The sequence below is a fragment of the Schistocerca cancellata genome, chromosome 2 (assembly GCF_023864275.1).
Source record: "Schistocerca cancellata isolate TAMUIC-IGC-003103 chromosome 2, iqSchCanc2.1, whole genome shotgun sequence".
NCBI classification, from domain to species: Eukaryota; Metazoa; Arthropoda; class Insecta; order Orthoptera; family Acrididae; genus Schistocerca; species Schistocerca cancellata.
In genome coordinates, this window is record NC_064627.1 from 60,839,808 (window position 1) to 60,858,246 (window position 18,439).

The 18,439-nt window shown below is 39.2% G+C and overlaps 1 protein-coding gene across 3 annotated transcripts in view; it reads left to right on the forward strand.

The window, feature by feature from the left end:
- LOC126161334 (trichohyalin) overlaps nt 1-18,439 on the forward strand; it is a 447,594-nt gene that overhangs the window by 340,866 nt on the left and 88,289 nt on the right. For 2 of the 3 annotated variants that reach the window (XM_049917093.1, XM_049917094.1), the window contains exons 19-24: nt 5,209-5,374; nt 5,465-5,707; nt 8,618-8,812; nt 9,689-9,849; nt 10,845-10,970; nt 11,177-11,347. In XM_049917093.1, the coding sequence (XP_049773050.1) occupies nt 5,209-5,374; nt 5,465-5,707; nt 8,618-8,812; nt 9,689-9,849; nt 10,845-10,970; nt 11,177-11,347 (1,062 nt within the window). The remainder of the gene's footprint in view (nt 1-5,208; nt 5,375-5,464; nt 5,708-8,617; nt 8,813-9,688; nt 9,850-10,844; nt 10,971-11,176; nt 11,348-18,439) is intronic. The other variant, XM_049917095.1, reaches the window with a different exon arrangement.

Consider the following 18,439-nt stretch of genomic DNA (forward strand, 5'->3'; position numbering starts at 1 on the left):
AAACATACATTCTCAGAAATTCCTTCCTCAAATTAAGGTCTGTGTTTGATACTAGTGGACTTCTCTTTGCCAGGAATGCCCGTTTTGCCAATGATATTGTGCTTTTGATGTTCTCCTTGCTCCGTTCATCACTGGGTATTGTGCTGCTTAGGTAGTACTAAACTTCATCTACTTCGTGACCATAAACCCTAGTATTAAGTTTCTCATTGTTCTCATTTCTGTGGATTTTCAATACTTCCATCTTTCTTCAATTTACTCTCAATCCATGTTCTGTATTACAGACTCTTAATTCCATTCAGCAGATCATGTAATTCTTCTTCACTTCTACTCAGGATGGCAATGTCAACAGCGAATCATATCACTGATATCCTTTGAGCTTGAATTTTAATACCACTCCTGAACCTTTCTTTATTTTATTTCCACCATTGCTTCTTCGATGTACAGGTTGAACAGTAGGAGTGAAAGACTGTATCTCTGTCTTACATCCATTTTAGTCAGAGCACTTCGTTCTTGGTTTCCGACTCTCATTATTCTCTCTTAGCTCTTGTACATATTGTGAATTACCCATCTCACCCCATAGCTTATCCCTGTTTATCTCAGAATCACGAACACCTTGCACCATTTTACATTTTTGAACACTTTTTTCAGATCTACAAATCCTATGAATGTTTCTTAATTTTACTTTAGTTTTGCTTCCATTATCAACCGCAAAGACAGAATTGCCTTTCTGGTACTTTTACCTTTCCTGAAGCCAAAATGATTGTCATCTAATACATCCTCAGTTTTCTTTTCCATTCTTTTGTGTATTATTCTTGTCAGCAACTTGGATGAATGAGCTGTTAAGCTGACTGTGTCATAATTCTTGCACATGTCAGCTCTTTCAGTCTTCAGAAATGTGTGGATGATATTTTTGTGAAAAGTCACCAGACACTTACATTCTACATACCAATGTGAATGGTTGTTTTGCTGCCACTTCCCCCATTGGTGAAATTATGATGGAATGTTATCTATCTCTTCTGCCTTATTTGATCTTACGTCCACCAAAGCTTTCTTTCTAATACTGGAGTCTCTATCTCTTCTAAATCAACTCCTGTTTCTTCTTCTATCACATCAGACAAATCTTCCCCCTCATAGGGTCCTTCAATGAACTCTTTATATCTATCTGCTCTTTCCTCTGCATTTAACAGTGGAATTCCCATTGCACTCTTAATGTTAACATCCTTGCTTTTAATTTCACTGAAGGTTGTTTTACTTTCCTGTATGCTGAGTCAGTCCTTCCGACAATCTTTTTTTTTTCCGATGTCTTCTTATTTTTCATGCAGCCATTTTGTCTTAGCTTCCCTGCATTGCCTGTTTACTTCATTCCTCGGAGACTTGTATTGCTGTATTCCTGAATTTCCATGAACTTTTTTGTATTTTCTTCTTGCATCAATCAGTTGAAGTATTTCTTCTGTTATCCATTGTTTTTTTTGCCGTTACCTTCTTTGTGGCTACATTTTTTTTCCAATTTCTGTAGTTGCCCTTTTTAGAGATGTCAATTCCTATTCAACTGTATTGGTGGTGGTGGTGGTTAGTGTTTAACGTCCCGTCGACAACGAGGTCATTAGAGACGGAGCGCAAGCTCGGGTTAGGGAAGGATTGGGAAGGAAATCGGCCGTGCCCTTTCAAAGGAACCATCCCGGCATTTGCCTCAAACGATTTAGGGAAATCACGGAAAACCTAAATCAGGATGGCTGGAGACGGGATTGAACCGTCGTCCTCCCGAATGCGAGTCCAGTGTGCTAACCACTGCGCCACCTCGCTCGGTCAACTGTATTGCCTACTGAGCTGTTCCTTGTTGCCGTATCTATAGCCTTAGAGAACAACTTCAAGTTTGTCTTGTCATTATTTAGTACTTCTGTATCTCACTGCCAATGGCCTTGCCGCAGTGGTAACATCTGTTCCCGTCAGATCACCAAAGTTAAGTGCTGTCGGGCTGGGCTAGCATTTCGATGGGTGACCAACCGGTCTGCAAAGTGCTGTTGGCAAGTGGGGTGCACTCAGTCCTTGTGAGACAAACTGAGGAGCTACTTGACTGAGAAGTAGCAGCTCCAATCTTGTAAACTGACATTCAGTTAGAAGTGTGGTGTGCTGCCAAGTGCCTCTCCATATCTGCATCCAGTGATGCCTGTACCTGAGGATGACGTGACGGCCAATCGGTACTGTTGGGCCTTCATGGCCTGTTCGGGCAGAGTTTAGATTTTAGTTTTAATGTCTCACTTCTTTCCATATTCATTCTTTCTGACTAGTCTCTTGAACTTCAGCCTACTCTTCATCACTACTACATTTTGATCTGAGTCTATATCTTCTGTTGGGTAAGCCTTACAATTTGGTATTATCTTCTGTTGGGTACGCCTTACAATTCAGTATCTTATTTTGGAATCTCTGCCTGACCATGATGTACTCTAACTGAAATCCTCCCCGTATCACCTGGCCTTTTCTGAGTATACCTCGTCCTCTTGTGGTTCTTGAACAGAGTGTTCACTATTACTAGCTGAAATTTATCACAAAACTCAATTAGTCTTTCTCCTCTCTTATTCCTTGTCCCAAGCCCATATTCTTCTACTCCTTCCCTTACAACTGCATTATAGTCCCCCATGACTATATGATTTTCATCTCCTTTTATGTACTGTATTACCCTTTCAATACCATCATGTACTTTCTCTATCTCAGACTAGCACTGGCACAAAGGGCATTCCTGTCCAAGAGAAGTGTACTCGTGTCAAACATAGGCCTTAATTTGAGGAAGAAATTTCTGAGAATGTATGTTTGGAGCACAGCATTGTATGGTAGTGAAACATGGACTATGGGAAAACCGGAACAGTAGAGATTCGAGGAATTTGAGACATGGTACTACAGAAGAATGCTGAAAATTTGGTGGACTGACAAGGTAAGGAATGAAGAGGTCCTACACAGAATTGGTGAGGAAAGGTATATATGGAAAACACTGACAAGAAGAAGGGATAGAATCGTAGGACATCTGTTAGGACATCAGGGAATAACTTCCAATGTACTAGCGGTAGCATCAGACAAATAATTGAGGACGTAGATTGCAAGTGCTACTCAGAAATGAAGAGATAGGCATGGGAGAGGAGTTCATGGTGGGCTGCATCAAATCAGTCAGATGATTGGAAAAAAAGGGAAAAAAGTAGTAATGATGATGATAATAATAATAATAATAAGGACTTATCTGAAATTTTCTTCATGGATTCTGGATGATGTACTTCATCTTTTAATCTTGCTCCTAAGATTTTTCTCATAACTCTGTGTTCTTCAGTTTCTAATTAGTCTTTTAATGTTTTGTATCTCTGATGTAAGTAGTGTTCCTAGTTTTGGCACAGTAGTATAATGTCAGAGTGTAAGTTCCAGGAAAGGCATCTTTTAATATACACTCCTGGAAATGGAAAAAAGAACACATTGACACCGGTGTGTCAGACCCACCATACTTGCTCCGGACACTGCGAGAGGGCTGTACAAGCAATGATCACATGCACGGCACAGCGGACACACCAGGAACCGCGGTGTTGGCCGTCGAATGGCGCTAGCTGCGCAGCATTTGTGCACCGCCGCCGTCAGTGTCAGCCAGTTTGCCGTGGCATACGGAGCTCCATCGCAGTCTTTAACAATGGTAGCATGCCGCGACAGCGTGGACGTGAACCGTATGTGCAGTTGACGGACTTTGAGCGAGGGCGTATAGTGGGCATGCGGGAGGCCGGGTGGACGTACCGCCGAATTGCTCAACACGTGGGGCGTGAGGTCTCCAGAGTACATCGATGTTGTCGCCAGTGGTCGGCGGAAGGTGCACGTGCCCGTCGACCTGGGACCGGACCGCAGCGACGCACGGATGCACGCCAAGACCGTAGGATCCTACGCAGTGCCGTAGGGGACCGCACCGCCACTTCCCAGCAAATTAGGGACACTGTTGCTCCTGGGGTATCGGCGAGGACCATTCGCAACCGTCTCCATGAAGCTGGGCTACGGTCCCGCACACCGTTAGGCCGTCTTCCGCTCATGCCCCAACATCGTGCAGCCCGCCTCCAGTGGTGTCGCGACAGGCGTGAATGGAGGGACGAATGGAGACGTGTCGTCTTCAGCGATGAGAGTCGCTTCTGCCTTGGTGCCAATGATGGTCGTATGCGTGTTTGGCGCCGTGCAGGTGAGCGCCACAATCAGGACTGCATACGACTGAGGCACACAGGGCCAACACCCAGCATCATGGTGTGGGGAGCGATCTCCTACACTGGCCGTACACCACTGGTGATCGTCGAGGGGACACTGAATAGTGCACGGTACATCCAAACCATCATCGAACCCATCGTTGTACCATTCCTAGACCGGCAAGGAAACTTGCTGTTCCAACAGGACAATGCACGTCCGCATGTATCCCGTGCTACCCAACGTGCTCTAGAAGGTGTAAGTCAACTACCCTGGCCAGCAAGATCTCCGGATCTGTCCCTCATTGAGCATGTTTGGGACTGGATGAAGCGTCATCTCACGCGGTCTGCACGTCCAGCACGAACGCTGGTCCAACTGAGGCGCCAGGTGGAAATGGCATGGCAAGCCGTTCCACAGGACTACATCCAGAATCTCTACGATCGTCTCCATGGGAGAATAGCAGCCTGCATTGCTGCGAAAGGTGGATATACACTGTACTAGTGCCGACATTGTGCATGCTCTGTTGCCTGTGTCTATGTGCCTGTGGTTCTGTCAGTGTGATCATGTGATGTATCTGACCCCAGGAATGTGTCAATAAAGTTTCCCCTTCCTGGGACAATGAATTCACGGTGTTCTTATTTCAATTTCCAGGAGTGTAATTTCAGGAGAGGAACCTATTATGATATTTTTTATGCTTTATTTATTTTTTATGGGGAAGCTATTTCTATTTTTAGAAGATTAGGTTCTGTGGCATTCTTTTTGTTTCCATTTTCACTGATCCATGCATGTTTACATTCATTAACACAAAATTCTATATGTACCTGCAATAAGATTTTTTAGAAGTTTTAGAAGTAAATTCTAAAACTTCACAAGGCATTGATGCCAAAAGTGGCTTTTTTTTCTTTTTCTTCTAAATATAAAGAAAATGAAAGACCCACTTGAAAATTTCAGTTTCAAACCCAGTAACTAAAAGAACAGATAGTTGTGTGCTTATGGATGTTTAATTATTTGCAGACTGAAAGTGAAAATGAAAAATTAAACCAGGAACTAAAACGGTTGAAAGATGAAGCTTTACAAGATGTGCTGAAGTACTACAAGCAACGTTCTCCAAAGAAACCCACTGATCTGACAACTAAATTACAGATGAAGAAAATGGTTGAGGATCTAGAGAATGAAATTGGTAACTCTTTTTTGTTATTAAATTGTTGTAGTTTGTAGTTCATATGTTCCAAAATGACTGTTATGAGTAAACTGTACTACTGTTGTGCAGGAGACATCTTGGTAATTTTGAACAAATCAGAAACAGAAAATCTGAGACTGAAAGGTGGGCTGAAGGTATCTGCTGGTGTTGAAGATGATAAACTGCTGAAAGAAGCTAAAGATAAACTGGAGAAAGATCTGGAAAAGGCGACTGGCAGAGTAGAGGAACTTGAGAGGGAACTTAGAGAAGAGAAAGATAAAGCTGAGAAAGACAGAAAGAAAGCAGTGAAGGACAAGAAAGTACTTGAGGAAGGTTTGTAATTAATCATATGTATGGATTTTACGTTGATGTATATATTCATTTACTGCTTATTATTTACTTAGTGGATGCCATTTAATTGTCAGAAATTCTATATATAAGTTATGTATAATTTGTGGAAGGGGTCTTTTGAAATGGATCGCTTATGTATACATTCTTCTTATTGGCGGGAAAACAGCTGCAAACAATTCCATCAGTAGCTTTCTCTTACTTTCCAAGCTTCAGAGGCCATGGACAAGCCATTTCTTTGATATACCCTTTCTGCCTGAAGTACTAGTCCAGTAAGCTACGCAGAAGAGCTTCTGGTGCATTTGGAAAGTAAGATAGAAGTACTGTCATAATGGAAGCTTTGAGGATATGTCATGTGTCCTGCCTGGATAGCCTGTTAAAAGCAAGGATCCAGGTTTGAGTCCCAGTCAGTTCTAATCTGCCATAAAAGATTCAAAATAGGCTGTTCAAAACCTGAAAAAGGCAAACACATCAACAAGCAGTACAAGGCTTTATCTGCAGCTTTAATCCAAGCTGAAGCTAAGATTTTGTTTGCAGATCCCACTAAAGCACAGAACATTCCTACATTTTTCTCAGCCAGTTCACATCATATTGATCATTCTAAGCATGAGGTTGTCTTCATGACATGGAAGCAGTTGAGGCAGATGGACCCTGATCAAAAGAATTTGAAGTGAATTATTACAATCATTACACACCAAAGCATATTTTAATTTGGAAAAAGAGGTCTTTTTTGGAAACAAATGCCTGGCTGTAACATTCATTTCTATTAATGAAGTAACTGCTCATAGTTTTAGGGCCACTAAGTTTTGATGCACACTTTTTCAGAAGAGGCACATAAAGTACTTGTAAATAAGAAGCTGTAATGATCTGTCATTCACAAAATATACATCTACATACAAACTCTGAAAGCCACCATACAATGCATGATGGAGAGTACATTGTACACTATTAGGTGTGCCCTTTCCTGTTACACTTGAAGTGGAACAACGGATAAATGATTGTCTAATGTATCCATATAAGCTCTAATTTCTCCTGTCTTGCCTTTGTGGTCCTTTACATGAGACACTGTTGACAGTATGATCTTTCTGCAGTCAGTCACAAATGCCAGTTCTGTTAACTTTTCTAAATAGTGTTTCACGAAAAGAACATTATTATCTTCACTCCAGAGACTCCCATTTGATTTCACAAAGCATCTCTGTATTACTTGCATGTTGATTGAATGTACCAGTAACAAATATAGCAGCATGCCTCTGAATTGCTTTAGCATCTTCCTTTAGTGTGACCTAGTGGGGTCCCCAAACTCTTGAGCAGTAATCAAGATGAACAACACTGTTGTAGAATTCCCCAATAAAGTGAAGTTGACCATTTGCCTTGCCTGCAACTGACCTTATGCCCTCATTCCATTTCATATCGCTTTGCAATGTTACACCTAGATATTTAATTGGCAGCACACCACTAATACTGAATTTGAATATTACAGGATTGTTTTTCCCTCTTGTCTGCACTAGCTTACACTTATCTATATTTAGAGCAAGTTGTCATAATACAACCAAATAGAAATTCTGTCTTAAGTCATCTTGTATGTTATTGTCACACAATGATGATGCTTTCTTCTACACTACAGCTTCATCAGCATATAGTCACATATTGCTGTTCACCCTTTCCATCAGATTGTTTATCTATGTAGAGAACGAGTGGTCCTATCACGCTTCTCTGGGCCCCTCCTGATGATGCCCTTCTCCCTGATGAATACTCGCTATCCAGGACAACATACTGATTTCTCTTACTTAAAGAGTCTTCGAGCCAGTCACATATATGCTCAGACTTCTGTTATCAGTCAAACACATTCTGGGAATCTAGGAATATGGAATCTGTCAGTTGCCCTCCATTGATTGTCATTGGAAGGATTTGGTTACAGTTGGTTGACTGTTCATAGGTTGACTGCTCACTAGAACTGGAATAATAAAAAGACTGATGAAAAATTTGCAATTATTATTTTGCCAAAATACTGAATAATGAGTTTAATGCATATTGTGCGAAGGGAAAAAGCCTTTCAAAATTCTCATCATTCGTTTCCATGATAATATTTCCGGCATCCAACTTCCATAACTGAGTCAAATAAAAATATTGATGACAATATTGTGGAAAAGATAGACTGCTACTCACCATACACAGGAGATTTTGATTTGCAGACAGGCACAACAAAGAGACAGCTAAATATGTGAGCTTTCAGCCAAAAGGCCTTCTTTGTGCATGGAAAACATACACACATTGACGTAAACACAATTCACACACATGTCCATTGTCACTGGCCACTGAGGCTGGACTGTGAGCAACTGCGCCTGATGGAGAAACATCTGGGAGGTGCAGGTAAGGAGAAGACTGGACTGGGAAGTGAGGGATAGCAGGATAGGGTGGGGAGCAGATGATGGGGTAGGGTAGGGTAGGGTGCAGTGCTGCTTGTGGGAACTGGAGTGCTCCCTCCAGAAGCACTAAACCCTTTGTTGCTCTTACCTGCTTATCCCTCCCCTTCTCAACCCAGCCCCCTCCTTACCCTCACCTCCCAGATTGTTTCTCCCATCAAGTGTAGTTGGTCACAGACTGGCATTGGTGTCACAATGTCTTCAGGTAACATAAGTATTCTTTTCTTACTTCCTGGTCCGCACTGAGATGAGAGGTATAGAAAAACAGTGAAAAAGTATATTGCATTTGTTATTGCTTTCATAATTTCATAAAACTTTGAAATACAGACTTACTATTGCTTGGGAAATGAACAATACTTTGTTGTTGCTTTCCTCATATTGTTAAAAATGACAGCTTTCATTTACAATAATTGTTGTGTTACATCTCTAAATGAGCAAAAAAATACTGAATCCATATCCATTTGTATTTTAGGTAAGAAGAAATCTGATGAGGAGAAGCAAAAACTGGAAGCAGAAAAGAAATTGTGGGAAACAGATAAGAAAAAGCATGAGGAAACTGTTAGAAAACTGGAAGATGAAAAGAGGAGAGCTACTGAAGAAGCAGAGAAACTGTTCAAGGAGAAACAGATTCTTGAAGATCAAGTGATTACATTAAATGCTGAAAAGGGTAAGACACTTCTGAATTTATTACTTGAAGAATATTTGGGTTATTCATTTAGGGCAAAATATGGCATTAAACTTAAAAGAAAGAATATGATTTGAACCTAAGTGGGAAATACTGACTGATGACACATGAAAGAATAACATACAAAAGAATATATTTGCTGAAAAAAATGGAAATGTTGTGTCCTAGTCATAGCTAGACAGCTGTTCTTTATTTACAGCTAGGACTTCGTAAGATATGAAAAGAGTAACAGAACTGGATAAAGTAAGGGTAAACAGATAAATAGGTAGGATTAGGGCAGAAAAAAGAGCTGGATAACTAAGACATGCAATAAAAGAAGAATTGAGAAAACAAGTGTGGTAGAAGATGTGAAATGGAGTAAGTTACTATAGCAGAATAGTTTTAGGAAAGTGCATTTAAGTACATTCATCACAAATGTCAAGTACATGTAGAGGATAACAAATACCCACACATAATTGGAAGTGTTGGTATGGAACTTGCCTACACATAACATTCTAAGTGAAACAGGTAATGGTACATCCGATACAGTTGGATGAAGTATTTCATAAAAGACTATTCCAGATAGAAACTCATACTCTCTTTGTCTGTGTATCTGCCATGCTTGGGTTGATAGCTTTATTTTGGCATTGCCACAGCACTTTTGCTTTTTAATAGTGGTGGTACTGCAAATGTGAAAGACAGCTCATACTACGCAATATTTTGGCTGCTAATGGGGTACCCTTTTGCTGAAATATAATGTGAAAAATTCATATGTTATGCACTCAGCTACAAACAGTGGTCTGCTGTGAAATAATTTTTCCTTTATTTGAATTCATTCAAGCTTCACAGACTTTCTTACACATATATTTGATTTTTCAGCTGCAGCTACTGTGAAACAAGATGAAATTACATTATTTGTGAAAAGAATAGAAGCACTGAAAACAGAGTTGGAAGAAGAGAAAAAACAAGGTGTTGAGCAGAGGAAGAAGCTTGAATCCCTTCAGAAGATGGAACAGGAGAAAAATAGATTGCAAAAGGAGGTATAATATTTCATATTACAAATTATTTTGTATTTTCAGAACAAATCTTTCATCTCATGATAAATGTGCACAATACAACACAGGATTGTTTACCTTATCCACTCATCTTTGTTTGAGATTTTTATGAAATTCCAAAAGCATTTCATGTAGATGTCAGCATGGAGTATACTAATAGGTCATGATCAACACTTCCCCCTTTCCTTGGAAAGAATTGGCACATGAGGAAAACTCTTATACAGTGTGTCTGTTGTTGTTACTGTTGTTTTCATTATTATTGTCATTATGTCACTTCCATTTCTTTTGTTTTATTTCCTCTCAATAAGTTGCATGTGTGTTGTTCTGTGACATTGCTTTGAGGGGTCTTGAAGTATTGTTTTTAGAAGGAAGATGCCAAATAATTTGAGTTGTATGGGCAACAATCCACCATTTCTGAGATATTATGTTGTATCCTTTTTTGTTTCATTTGAACTTCAACAGTATAGAAATTTAATTCAAAATACTCAAATTTATTCCTAACAGAAACTTAATCTTTATATGAGCACCAAAAAATTTCAGAAATAACAGCACTTATTGCTGTTGCAATGTTCTGTCCAGAGAGTTGCAGCTTTCAAAGACATGTGACAAGTTTGTGAAACTTATCACTAACAATCGTTTTTTACACTTCCCGGTCCTTGATTACGAAAATCATTCTTACACAGTTACAGAAGTGATCTCTTTTTGTGTGCAGAATGAGGCAGCAAACTGTTGAGTATTTCTCATGTGATAATGCTATAGGTTTTCTTTGAAGGTGAATGGATAAAGCATTGTTTCATATCTAAAAATTTTCAGCTACACGCTTTCACCTTTCTGAAGAAAAAGATCTTGTTGCCACTCAGAATTGTTTGATGAATATCTCCCAACCTTTATTTGTGAAAAATTGAACTTCAAAAAATAAAAATAAAATTACTTTGTTTTCTTGGTTACCGTCACTACACTAAAAAATAATTTTTGTTTAGGTCACAGAAAATAGTACAAAAATGGCAGAACTGGAAAAGAAAGCAAAGGAAGCTGAAGAAAAGTTGAAGAGGACAGAAAGAATTCTTTCAACAAATAAAAACAAAGTTTCTAAACTGGAGAAGGAGGTTTGATTTAATGTTTGTTGTTCTTGTTTGTCTTTTGTGTAAATTAGTTATGTTCGTGTTACCTTCAACTTTTTGTGTTTAGTTTATGTTGATTTTGATATTTATCAGTCTCTTTATCTTTCTTTATTTACTCCAACCCTTACACTCAACTCTTCTGTAAATTTGTCCTTTCACGTTTAACCTTTCTTTCTAACTAACATGGACAGCTAGAGGAAGAGAAGGAACGTGCAAGAGCAGCTGAGGTGACTCAGCAAGGTGTGGCAGCCAGTTGGCTAGCTGAAAGAGATGGACTTAAGCAGCAGATTGCAACACTTCAGTCGCAGATAGATTCCTTGGAAGCAACACTTGGTGGGAAGACAGTGCTTATTGAACAGCTGGTAAGATACCAACTGTGAATGAGTGTCTGTTGTTAAACACAGGAGAACACCATTAAAAAATTTAAGTAAAAGTTGGCAATTCTTTTTATATGTTCGTTAACATAATTTGAAACAGTATTAGAGAGTGACTACTGCAATTCATAATTTGTCTGAGAAGAAACATCTTTGCCAACCACCTGATTAATCACTCAGTTTCTTGCAGCAAACCTCTAAGTTTAGTGCACCATATCAAAAACTGGTGAAGTCATATGGTGTTGAAAAAGTTAAGTGATAAAAATGTGTTAAAATGGATAAGAAAAGTTAGAAATTTGCATTTACTTGCATTGGGTTTAAAACATCAGATGAATAGCTTGCATAACACTAATAGTAAAATCAAAATAAATTTACCATTTTCAGAGCAATATCCTCACAAGAAAAATCAAGACATAACTCGTTACACACTTTAAGCATAACAACTTAGTACAAGTCAAGTTTTCAGCAGCTATTATGCATTTTACACCAAAAGTACTTAATAAAATCCTTGAGCTTTCTACAGAAGTAATCACTATTATCTTCAGATGTTATAAATACTGGCTGCCAAGAGTGGCCAGGTACTATCCTTATTAAAGATATGGTGTTGGTACCTCCTTTGAAACTGACCTAGAATTGTCAACATGCTTCATTAGTTTTGCTCAGTGTCCAGAGCCTGGCCCCATGACCTTCTAAGTCTGCACCCTGATCTGTATTGAAATGATTGCACCATAATCAAATCTCAGTTGCTTCTTTTACAAACAAATTGCAATGGGTTATCCTGTTAGCCATTAGTCCAGTCTTTTCAAAAAGTTTCTTTTGGGTATTCTTAGGTCCATTTTATGCTGCAGCTGACTTATTTAGATATTTTTGTTGCCTGCAGCATGTATGTGCTGCAGAGTATTCAGTTTCACTTAAAATAGTTTGGTCCATTTATATACTGCTGCACATTGCTTGACTCATTTTCCTAAGCTTGCTTGATTTCACCAGCTCAATAAAGTTCTAAAGTCCTGCTGCTTCACATATATATGGTGGACACCTTTCCACTTCCAGCCATCACTCGTTTTTGACTTTGAAGGCTGTGGGACTGACAGTTGCAAAAGATCAGAAATCTTATTTGTGCTGATGTGGCTTGAAAACTGTGAACATTTTGTTCATTGTATGTTTCTTATGGTAAGAAGTAATCTCGTGTATGTTAGCATGAATATAATGAAGTAAGGTCACTGTTTTACACCCTGTATGTAGTGCAGTTGAAGCAATCTGTGATTTTTATACTTCCTGAATGTGAAAAATCATAGAAAATGCTGAAGAGGATTGGATCCCTGCATCTCATTGGGACAGCGTATCATTCATGTTAATGAACATGGCATGTGGCGTATGGCAAGTACATAATTGCTAATGAACTTGAGTTTATGAAGACATTATTCCAACCTCCACTTCATCATATCTCTCACAAATATCAATAAAAAGAGAATGGAAGAAAAAATTTCTGAAGCGCTCAAAATGTAGTGAGATTGTATGTAGACGTTATTGTTGAAATATGAGCAACTTTGAATAATGAGGATGAAATCATCTTTCAAAACCTTCATGTACCATTTGGTAGTCATCACACCATCAAGAAATATCGCACCGATTATTCCATGACATTGCGCACCACACAGTCACCTGTGAGGGTGAAAGACTTCTTGATCGGGTGAAAGACTTCTTGATCATGTAATGTGGACTCTCAGTTGCCCAAATGCGCCAGTTCTACTTATTGACAAACCCATCCAAATGAAAGCGGGCTTTGTCGCTAAACCAAACCATACAGTGCATACTAATTCCCATCATGCCCAACAGCCATGCATTTTGAATGTCTTAATGCAAACTGTTCAGAAGTTATAATTATTTTATTTCATATACTTCAATAATTGTTACACTTTACATTGAATCCACTTGTCATCTCCATGGCCTAGTGATCAGCATTGCTGAATATTAACACTGAGGTTCCAGGTTTGTTCCAAGTAACCAACTCAATCTTTTCTGTGATGCTGTGGTAGATAGATCTAGAAAAGAGTCCACTGACTCTCATGAGGCCAAATGAGAAGCTGCATGAAGCAGCGAAATTTACATGCAGTGCACCAAAGTGATGTCAAGTTAAAAGGTTTTTGAAAGGCTGAGAACACCCTGTCGTTTATTTATTGATTATTGGATCCACTGTTTTAATGAAATATCTGAAACTTCCTGGCAGATTAAAACTGTGTGCCCGACCGAGACTCGAACTCGGGACCTTTGCCTTTCGCGGGCAAGTGCTCTACCATCTGAGCTACCGAAGCACGACTCACGCCCGGTCCTGACAGCTTTACTTCTGCCAGTATCTCGTCTCCTACCTTCCAAACTTTACAGAAGCTCTCCTGCGAACCATGCAGAACTAGCACTCCTGAAAGAAAGGATATTGCGGAGACATGGCTTAGCCACAGCCTGGGGGATGTTTCCAGAATGAGATTTTCACTCTGCAGCGGATTGTGCGCTGATATGAAACTTCCTGGCAGATTAAAACTGTGTGCCCGACCGAGACTCGAACTCGGGACCTTTGCCTTTCGCGGGCAAGTGCAGTTTTCACATAATGGATTTATAGTCAGGCACTCAGGATGTTAACCAATGAACACTTGTAATAATACTTAGAAAATGTATTTTTTGTGCAAACATGCACTTTTTTAAGTGGAACAGTGCCTATTGACATTAACAAACTAAAAATAGGGTAAATTACAATGTCAATGGTATTTGTTGCAGGATTCTAGTTCGAGTCAATTACGAGATATCATATTTTAAAAAGCTTTTATACTGACACTTGTTTGTCTACATCTACATCTGCGTGATTATTCTGCTATTCACAATAAAGTGCCTGGCAGAGGGTTCAATGAACCACCTTCAAGTAGTCTCTTTACCGTTCCACTCTCGAATGGCACGGGAAAAACGAGCACTTAAATTTTTCTGTGCGAGCCCTGCTTTCTCTTATTTTATCATGATGATCATTTCTCCCTATGTAGTTGGGTGCCAACAGAATGTTTTCGCAATCGGAGGAGAAAACTGGTGATTGAAATTTCATGAGAAGATCCTGTCGCAATGAAAAATGCCTTTGTTTTAATGATTGCCACTCCAATTCATGTTTCATATCTGTGACACTATCTCCCCTATTTCACAATAATACAAAATGAGCTGCCGTTCCTTGTACTTTTTAAATGTCATCCGTCAGTCCCACCTGATGCGGATCCCACACTGCACAGCAATACTCCAGAATAGGGTGGACAAGCGTGGTGTAAGCAGTCTCTTTAGTAGACCTGTTGCACCTTCTAAGTGTTCTGCCAATGAAGTGTAGTCTTTGGTTTGCTCTACCCACAATATTATCTATGTGATTGTTCCAATTTAGGTTATTTGTAATTGTAATCCCTAAGTATTTAGTTGAATTTACAGCCTTCAGATTTGTGTGACTTATCACATAATCAAAATTTAGCTGATTTCTTTTAGTACTCATGTGAATAACTTCATACTTTTCCTTATTCAGGGTCAATTTCCACTTTTCACACCATACAGATATCTTATCTAAATCATTTTGCAAGTCGTTTTGATTGTGTGATGACTTTACAAGACGGTAAATGCCATTCAGCTTGAGTAATTGCTAGGTACAATGTTGTTATGTTTGGTTACAGTGTGCTTGTGTGTTCCTTGGGAGTTTTGCAACTTGTTAGTCAATTAGTGTGTGACAGTCCAAGCAGCAGGTCATGAATGGATGGTGGGATTTATCAATGCAGAAAAAGCTGACACGCTTCTGGTGTATGAAGAATGTAGGAAGAATACAGTTCATTCTTGTATGGTGTATGCAGCAAGATATCGCAATAGACATCAACCATGTTGCCAATTATTTATCAACCTCTTCAACCATTGTACAATGTAACAGAAGCAAACAAATGACGACAGAAGAGGGGGAGATTAATGTTCTTGCTGATGTAGTTGATCCGCGTATTAGCTCCCACACAATCACATGAGGAGGTGGCATGAGTCAGGCAAGTGTCCTACACATTCTCCATCAACATGGGTTCCATTCATGTCACATCTGTCCCCATCAAAAGCTGCACAGAAATTATTGTGAGAATCGTGTTGACTTTTGTGCGTGGGAATTAAGACAGGATACACAAGATGTATCATATATCTAAGCTGCATATATCAATCATGGCCAGGTTAAACATGTGGTGTGGGATAGTGAACCATCACCTCATAGGCCTGTTTTTCATAGACGGAACACTGAACATGCACAAGCATCACAGCCTCCTAACAGAAGATTTTCCTCTGGAGACCAATATGATGGCAGCCTGTAATGCACAAAGTACTAAAACATATCTTCATGAGTTGTTTCCTGATTATAGGATTGAACATAGAGGAGTTGTACCTTGGCCACCCCATAGGCTGGATTTGACTCCTGTAGACTTTTTCTGTGGGGGAAGATGAAAGACACCATCTACAAGGACATGGCAACTACACCCAATGATATGCAATGATGTAATACTACAGCCTTCTTGGACATCTCCACTGAAATGCTGGCACAAGAGTAGCAGTCCTTCCATACCAGACTGGAAGTGTCTGTTGCTGCTGCTGCTGGTTATGTTGAACACAACCTGTGATGGTCAGTTGTCTCATTACTGTCAGAATTAACATAACTAGTGTATGCACTTCGGTCGTTCTTTAATGTATGCTACCCCGGGTACTGTACAAGTGTTGGAGTGGAAACTTTTCAAAATATGATATCTCATGAATGACTATCATTATAATCCTGCAACAAATACCATTGCCATTCAGATCTACCCTACTTTTAGTTTGTTAATGCATACAGACATTGTTCCATTTCAGAAAGTGTATGTTTGCACAAAAAATACACTTTCTAAGCATTATTACAATCAGTGAATGAGTAACAGTTCGAGCTCATGACTACCAATCCACTCTGTGAAAACTGCACATTAATAGCACTGTCCTTTTGCACAATATCTGTAGCGAAAATTTTAGGTGATTCAGCCTGAATAAGGGGTGATCAAAAAGTATCCGTTCGAAGGCCTTACCGTCCAGAATCAGTATGCCAATCACGAAAAATCACAGTGAACATTGAGGTAATCACCCTCCCCCCGTCCGATCATAAGTGTGAAGATGAAGAGGAGATGGTTGTGTTGATATGAGGCAAAGGGGTACTAATATAGGACAAGGATAGACATTGTGAAAAGGTTTATCACATGAAAAGCTTCAGTAGGGAAGTGAACAGAGAATAATGTTCAGCTCTGTTGGAAACAAGGTACAGTAAAGGCCTAATATGGAAGAAAAATGAAAAGAAAATTGAGTGATCTGTGTATAGGCTTATACATACACCAGGAAAAGAATGGTAGCTCATAAGCCAGTGGATTCCTGTGAGTTACATGTTATTATCCACTATGTATCATCCAGCAGCAGATAAGCAGCTGTCTTTCTTCATTTTTTGTTTATTTTTTTCCTTTCTGTGATTTCTATTGTTATAAGAAGTTAATCAGCAGAGGGGAGAAAGATAATGGACAGAGTTTGAATAATGGAAGATAATGCAGGTCAGATGAAGATTCAGACCTATGGGGTCACAGAGTGTGTTGCAAAGTTGCTCCCATACATGTAGCTAGTGTTTTAAGGAGGGGCACAGGTGTCATGGGCAGTGCTGAAAACATTGCAATTACGTTCCATTGTCAGTCATGTAGATGAACATCATCATTTCTTGGAAGATAATTTCACTTGATGTTTTTATAATATGCTGGCTGTTATTTGAAGAAACATTTCCTTTCTTCAAAAGTAAGACAGTGGTCCTGATGGCCTCTCTGCCATTTTCTTCTTCCCATGGTAAATATAATGTTCTAGCTTGCAGAGCTTTGTTAATTATATGTGAATATTCATCTTATTTGAATACCACTTGCGCACATAGTCATTCATCTTGGAGGTTGTCAGACATTACATGAGCCATGAAAATGAAACTTCTAGTGGCAGTCATGAGCCATTGCAACATAAGTCTAAAAGTATAAATCTGCATTGGTGGACTCATTGTAAACACAATGTTGTAGCAACCCCTTCCATTAAACTAGCAAATCCAAAAAAGAATTTCACTCTGAGGAGAGTCATTGGTTCACCTTCACAAAGTCTGAAAGATGTTTAGCCACAATATTGGAAGCAGAGATGATATTGCCCAATGCAAACTTAAAACTTCTGGAGCTTCCTGGTTGCCAGGAAGAAGACTAATATTAATTTTTAATTGTACTCAGCAGAATATTTTCCATTGAACGATGTGAATTTACACTGGATGCTGTCTAATGGGGAAAGCTTTCTGGCAAATAGTTCATTATAATGCCAACATAGAAAGCAGGACATCAGTTATTTGACCATCAATAGTGGAACAGCTGTTCTGCCTCTGACAGAGCAACACATGCCTCTGAAATGACAGAAGTGGAAACTGAAGAAGTGATGTCTTACAAGTGTAACCATGGGAAAACTAGATTGATGCAGATGTGGCAGATGATGGGACTAAGATTTTACAAAGATTTAATGCGTGCAGAATGCAACTGTAGAATAATGTTAGACATATTTTTCATTCTAGGGCATAAAATAAGATATTCAAGATCTGTATTGACACTGTACTACAGCTATTCAAGATGTCAGTGGTACTGAATAGTGAAGGGAACACTTTTCGTACACAGGGGATTAGAGAAAATGAGATATTTGTTTCTTCACCATATCACAGAATACTTCCAGCCTACAACTGCCTTACTGTGAGAGAAGCCATTTGTTACATGTACAGGTGAAACACTTGTAAGGCAAAGTAACAGCTGCAGAACTGGACATGCTGCAGATGTTTCATGTATCTAATATGAACAGGGACTTCATGTGGGTTGCAAAGATATACATTAGTTTCTACGAAGATGATTGCACCAAAGAAGCTTGTGAAACAGGTGATTAGTATCAAAAAGTAAAATACAAATGCTCACATTGCATACAAAACTATGTAACATTTCAAGCTACAATTTCATTAGAAGTATATTAGTGAACTGT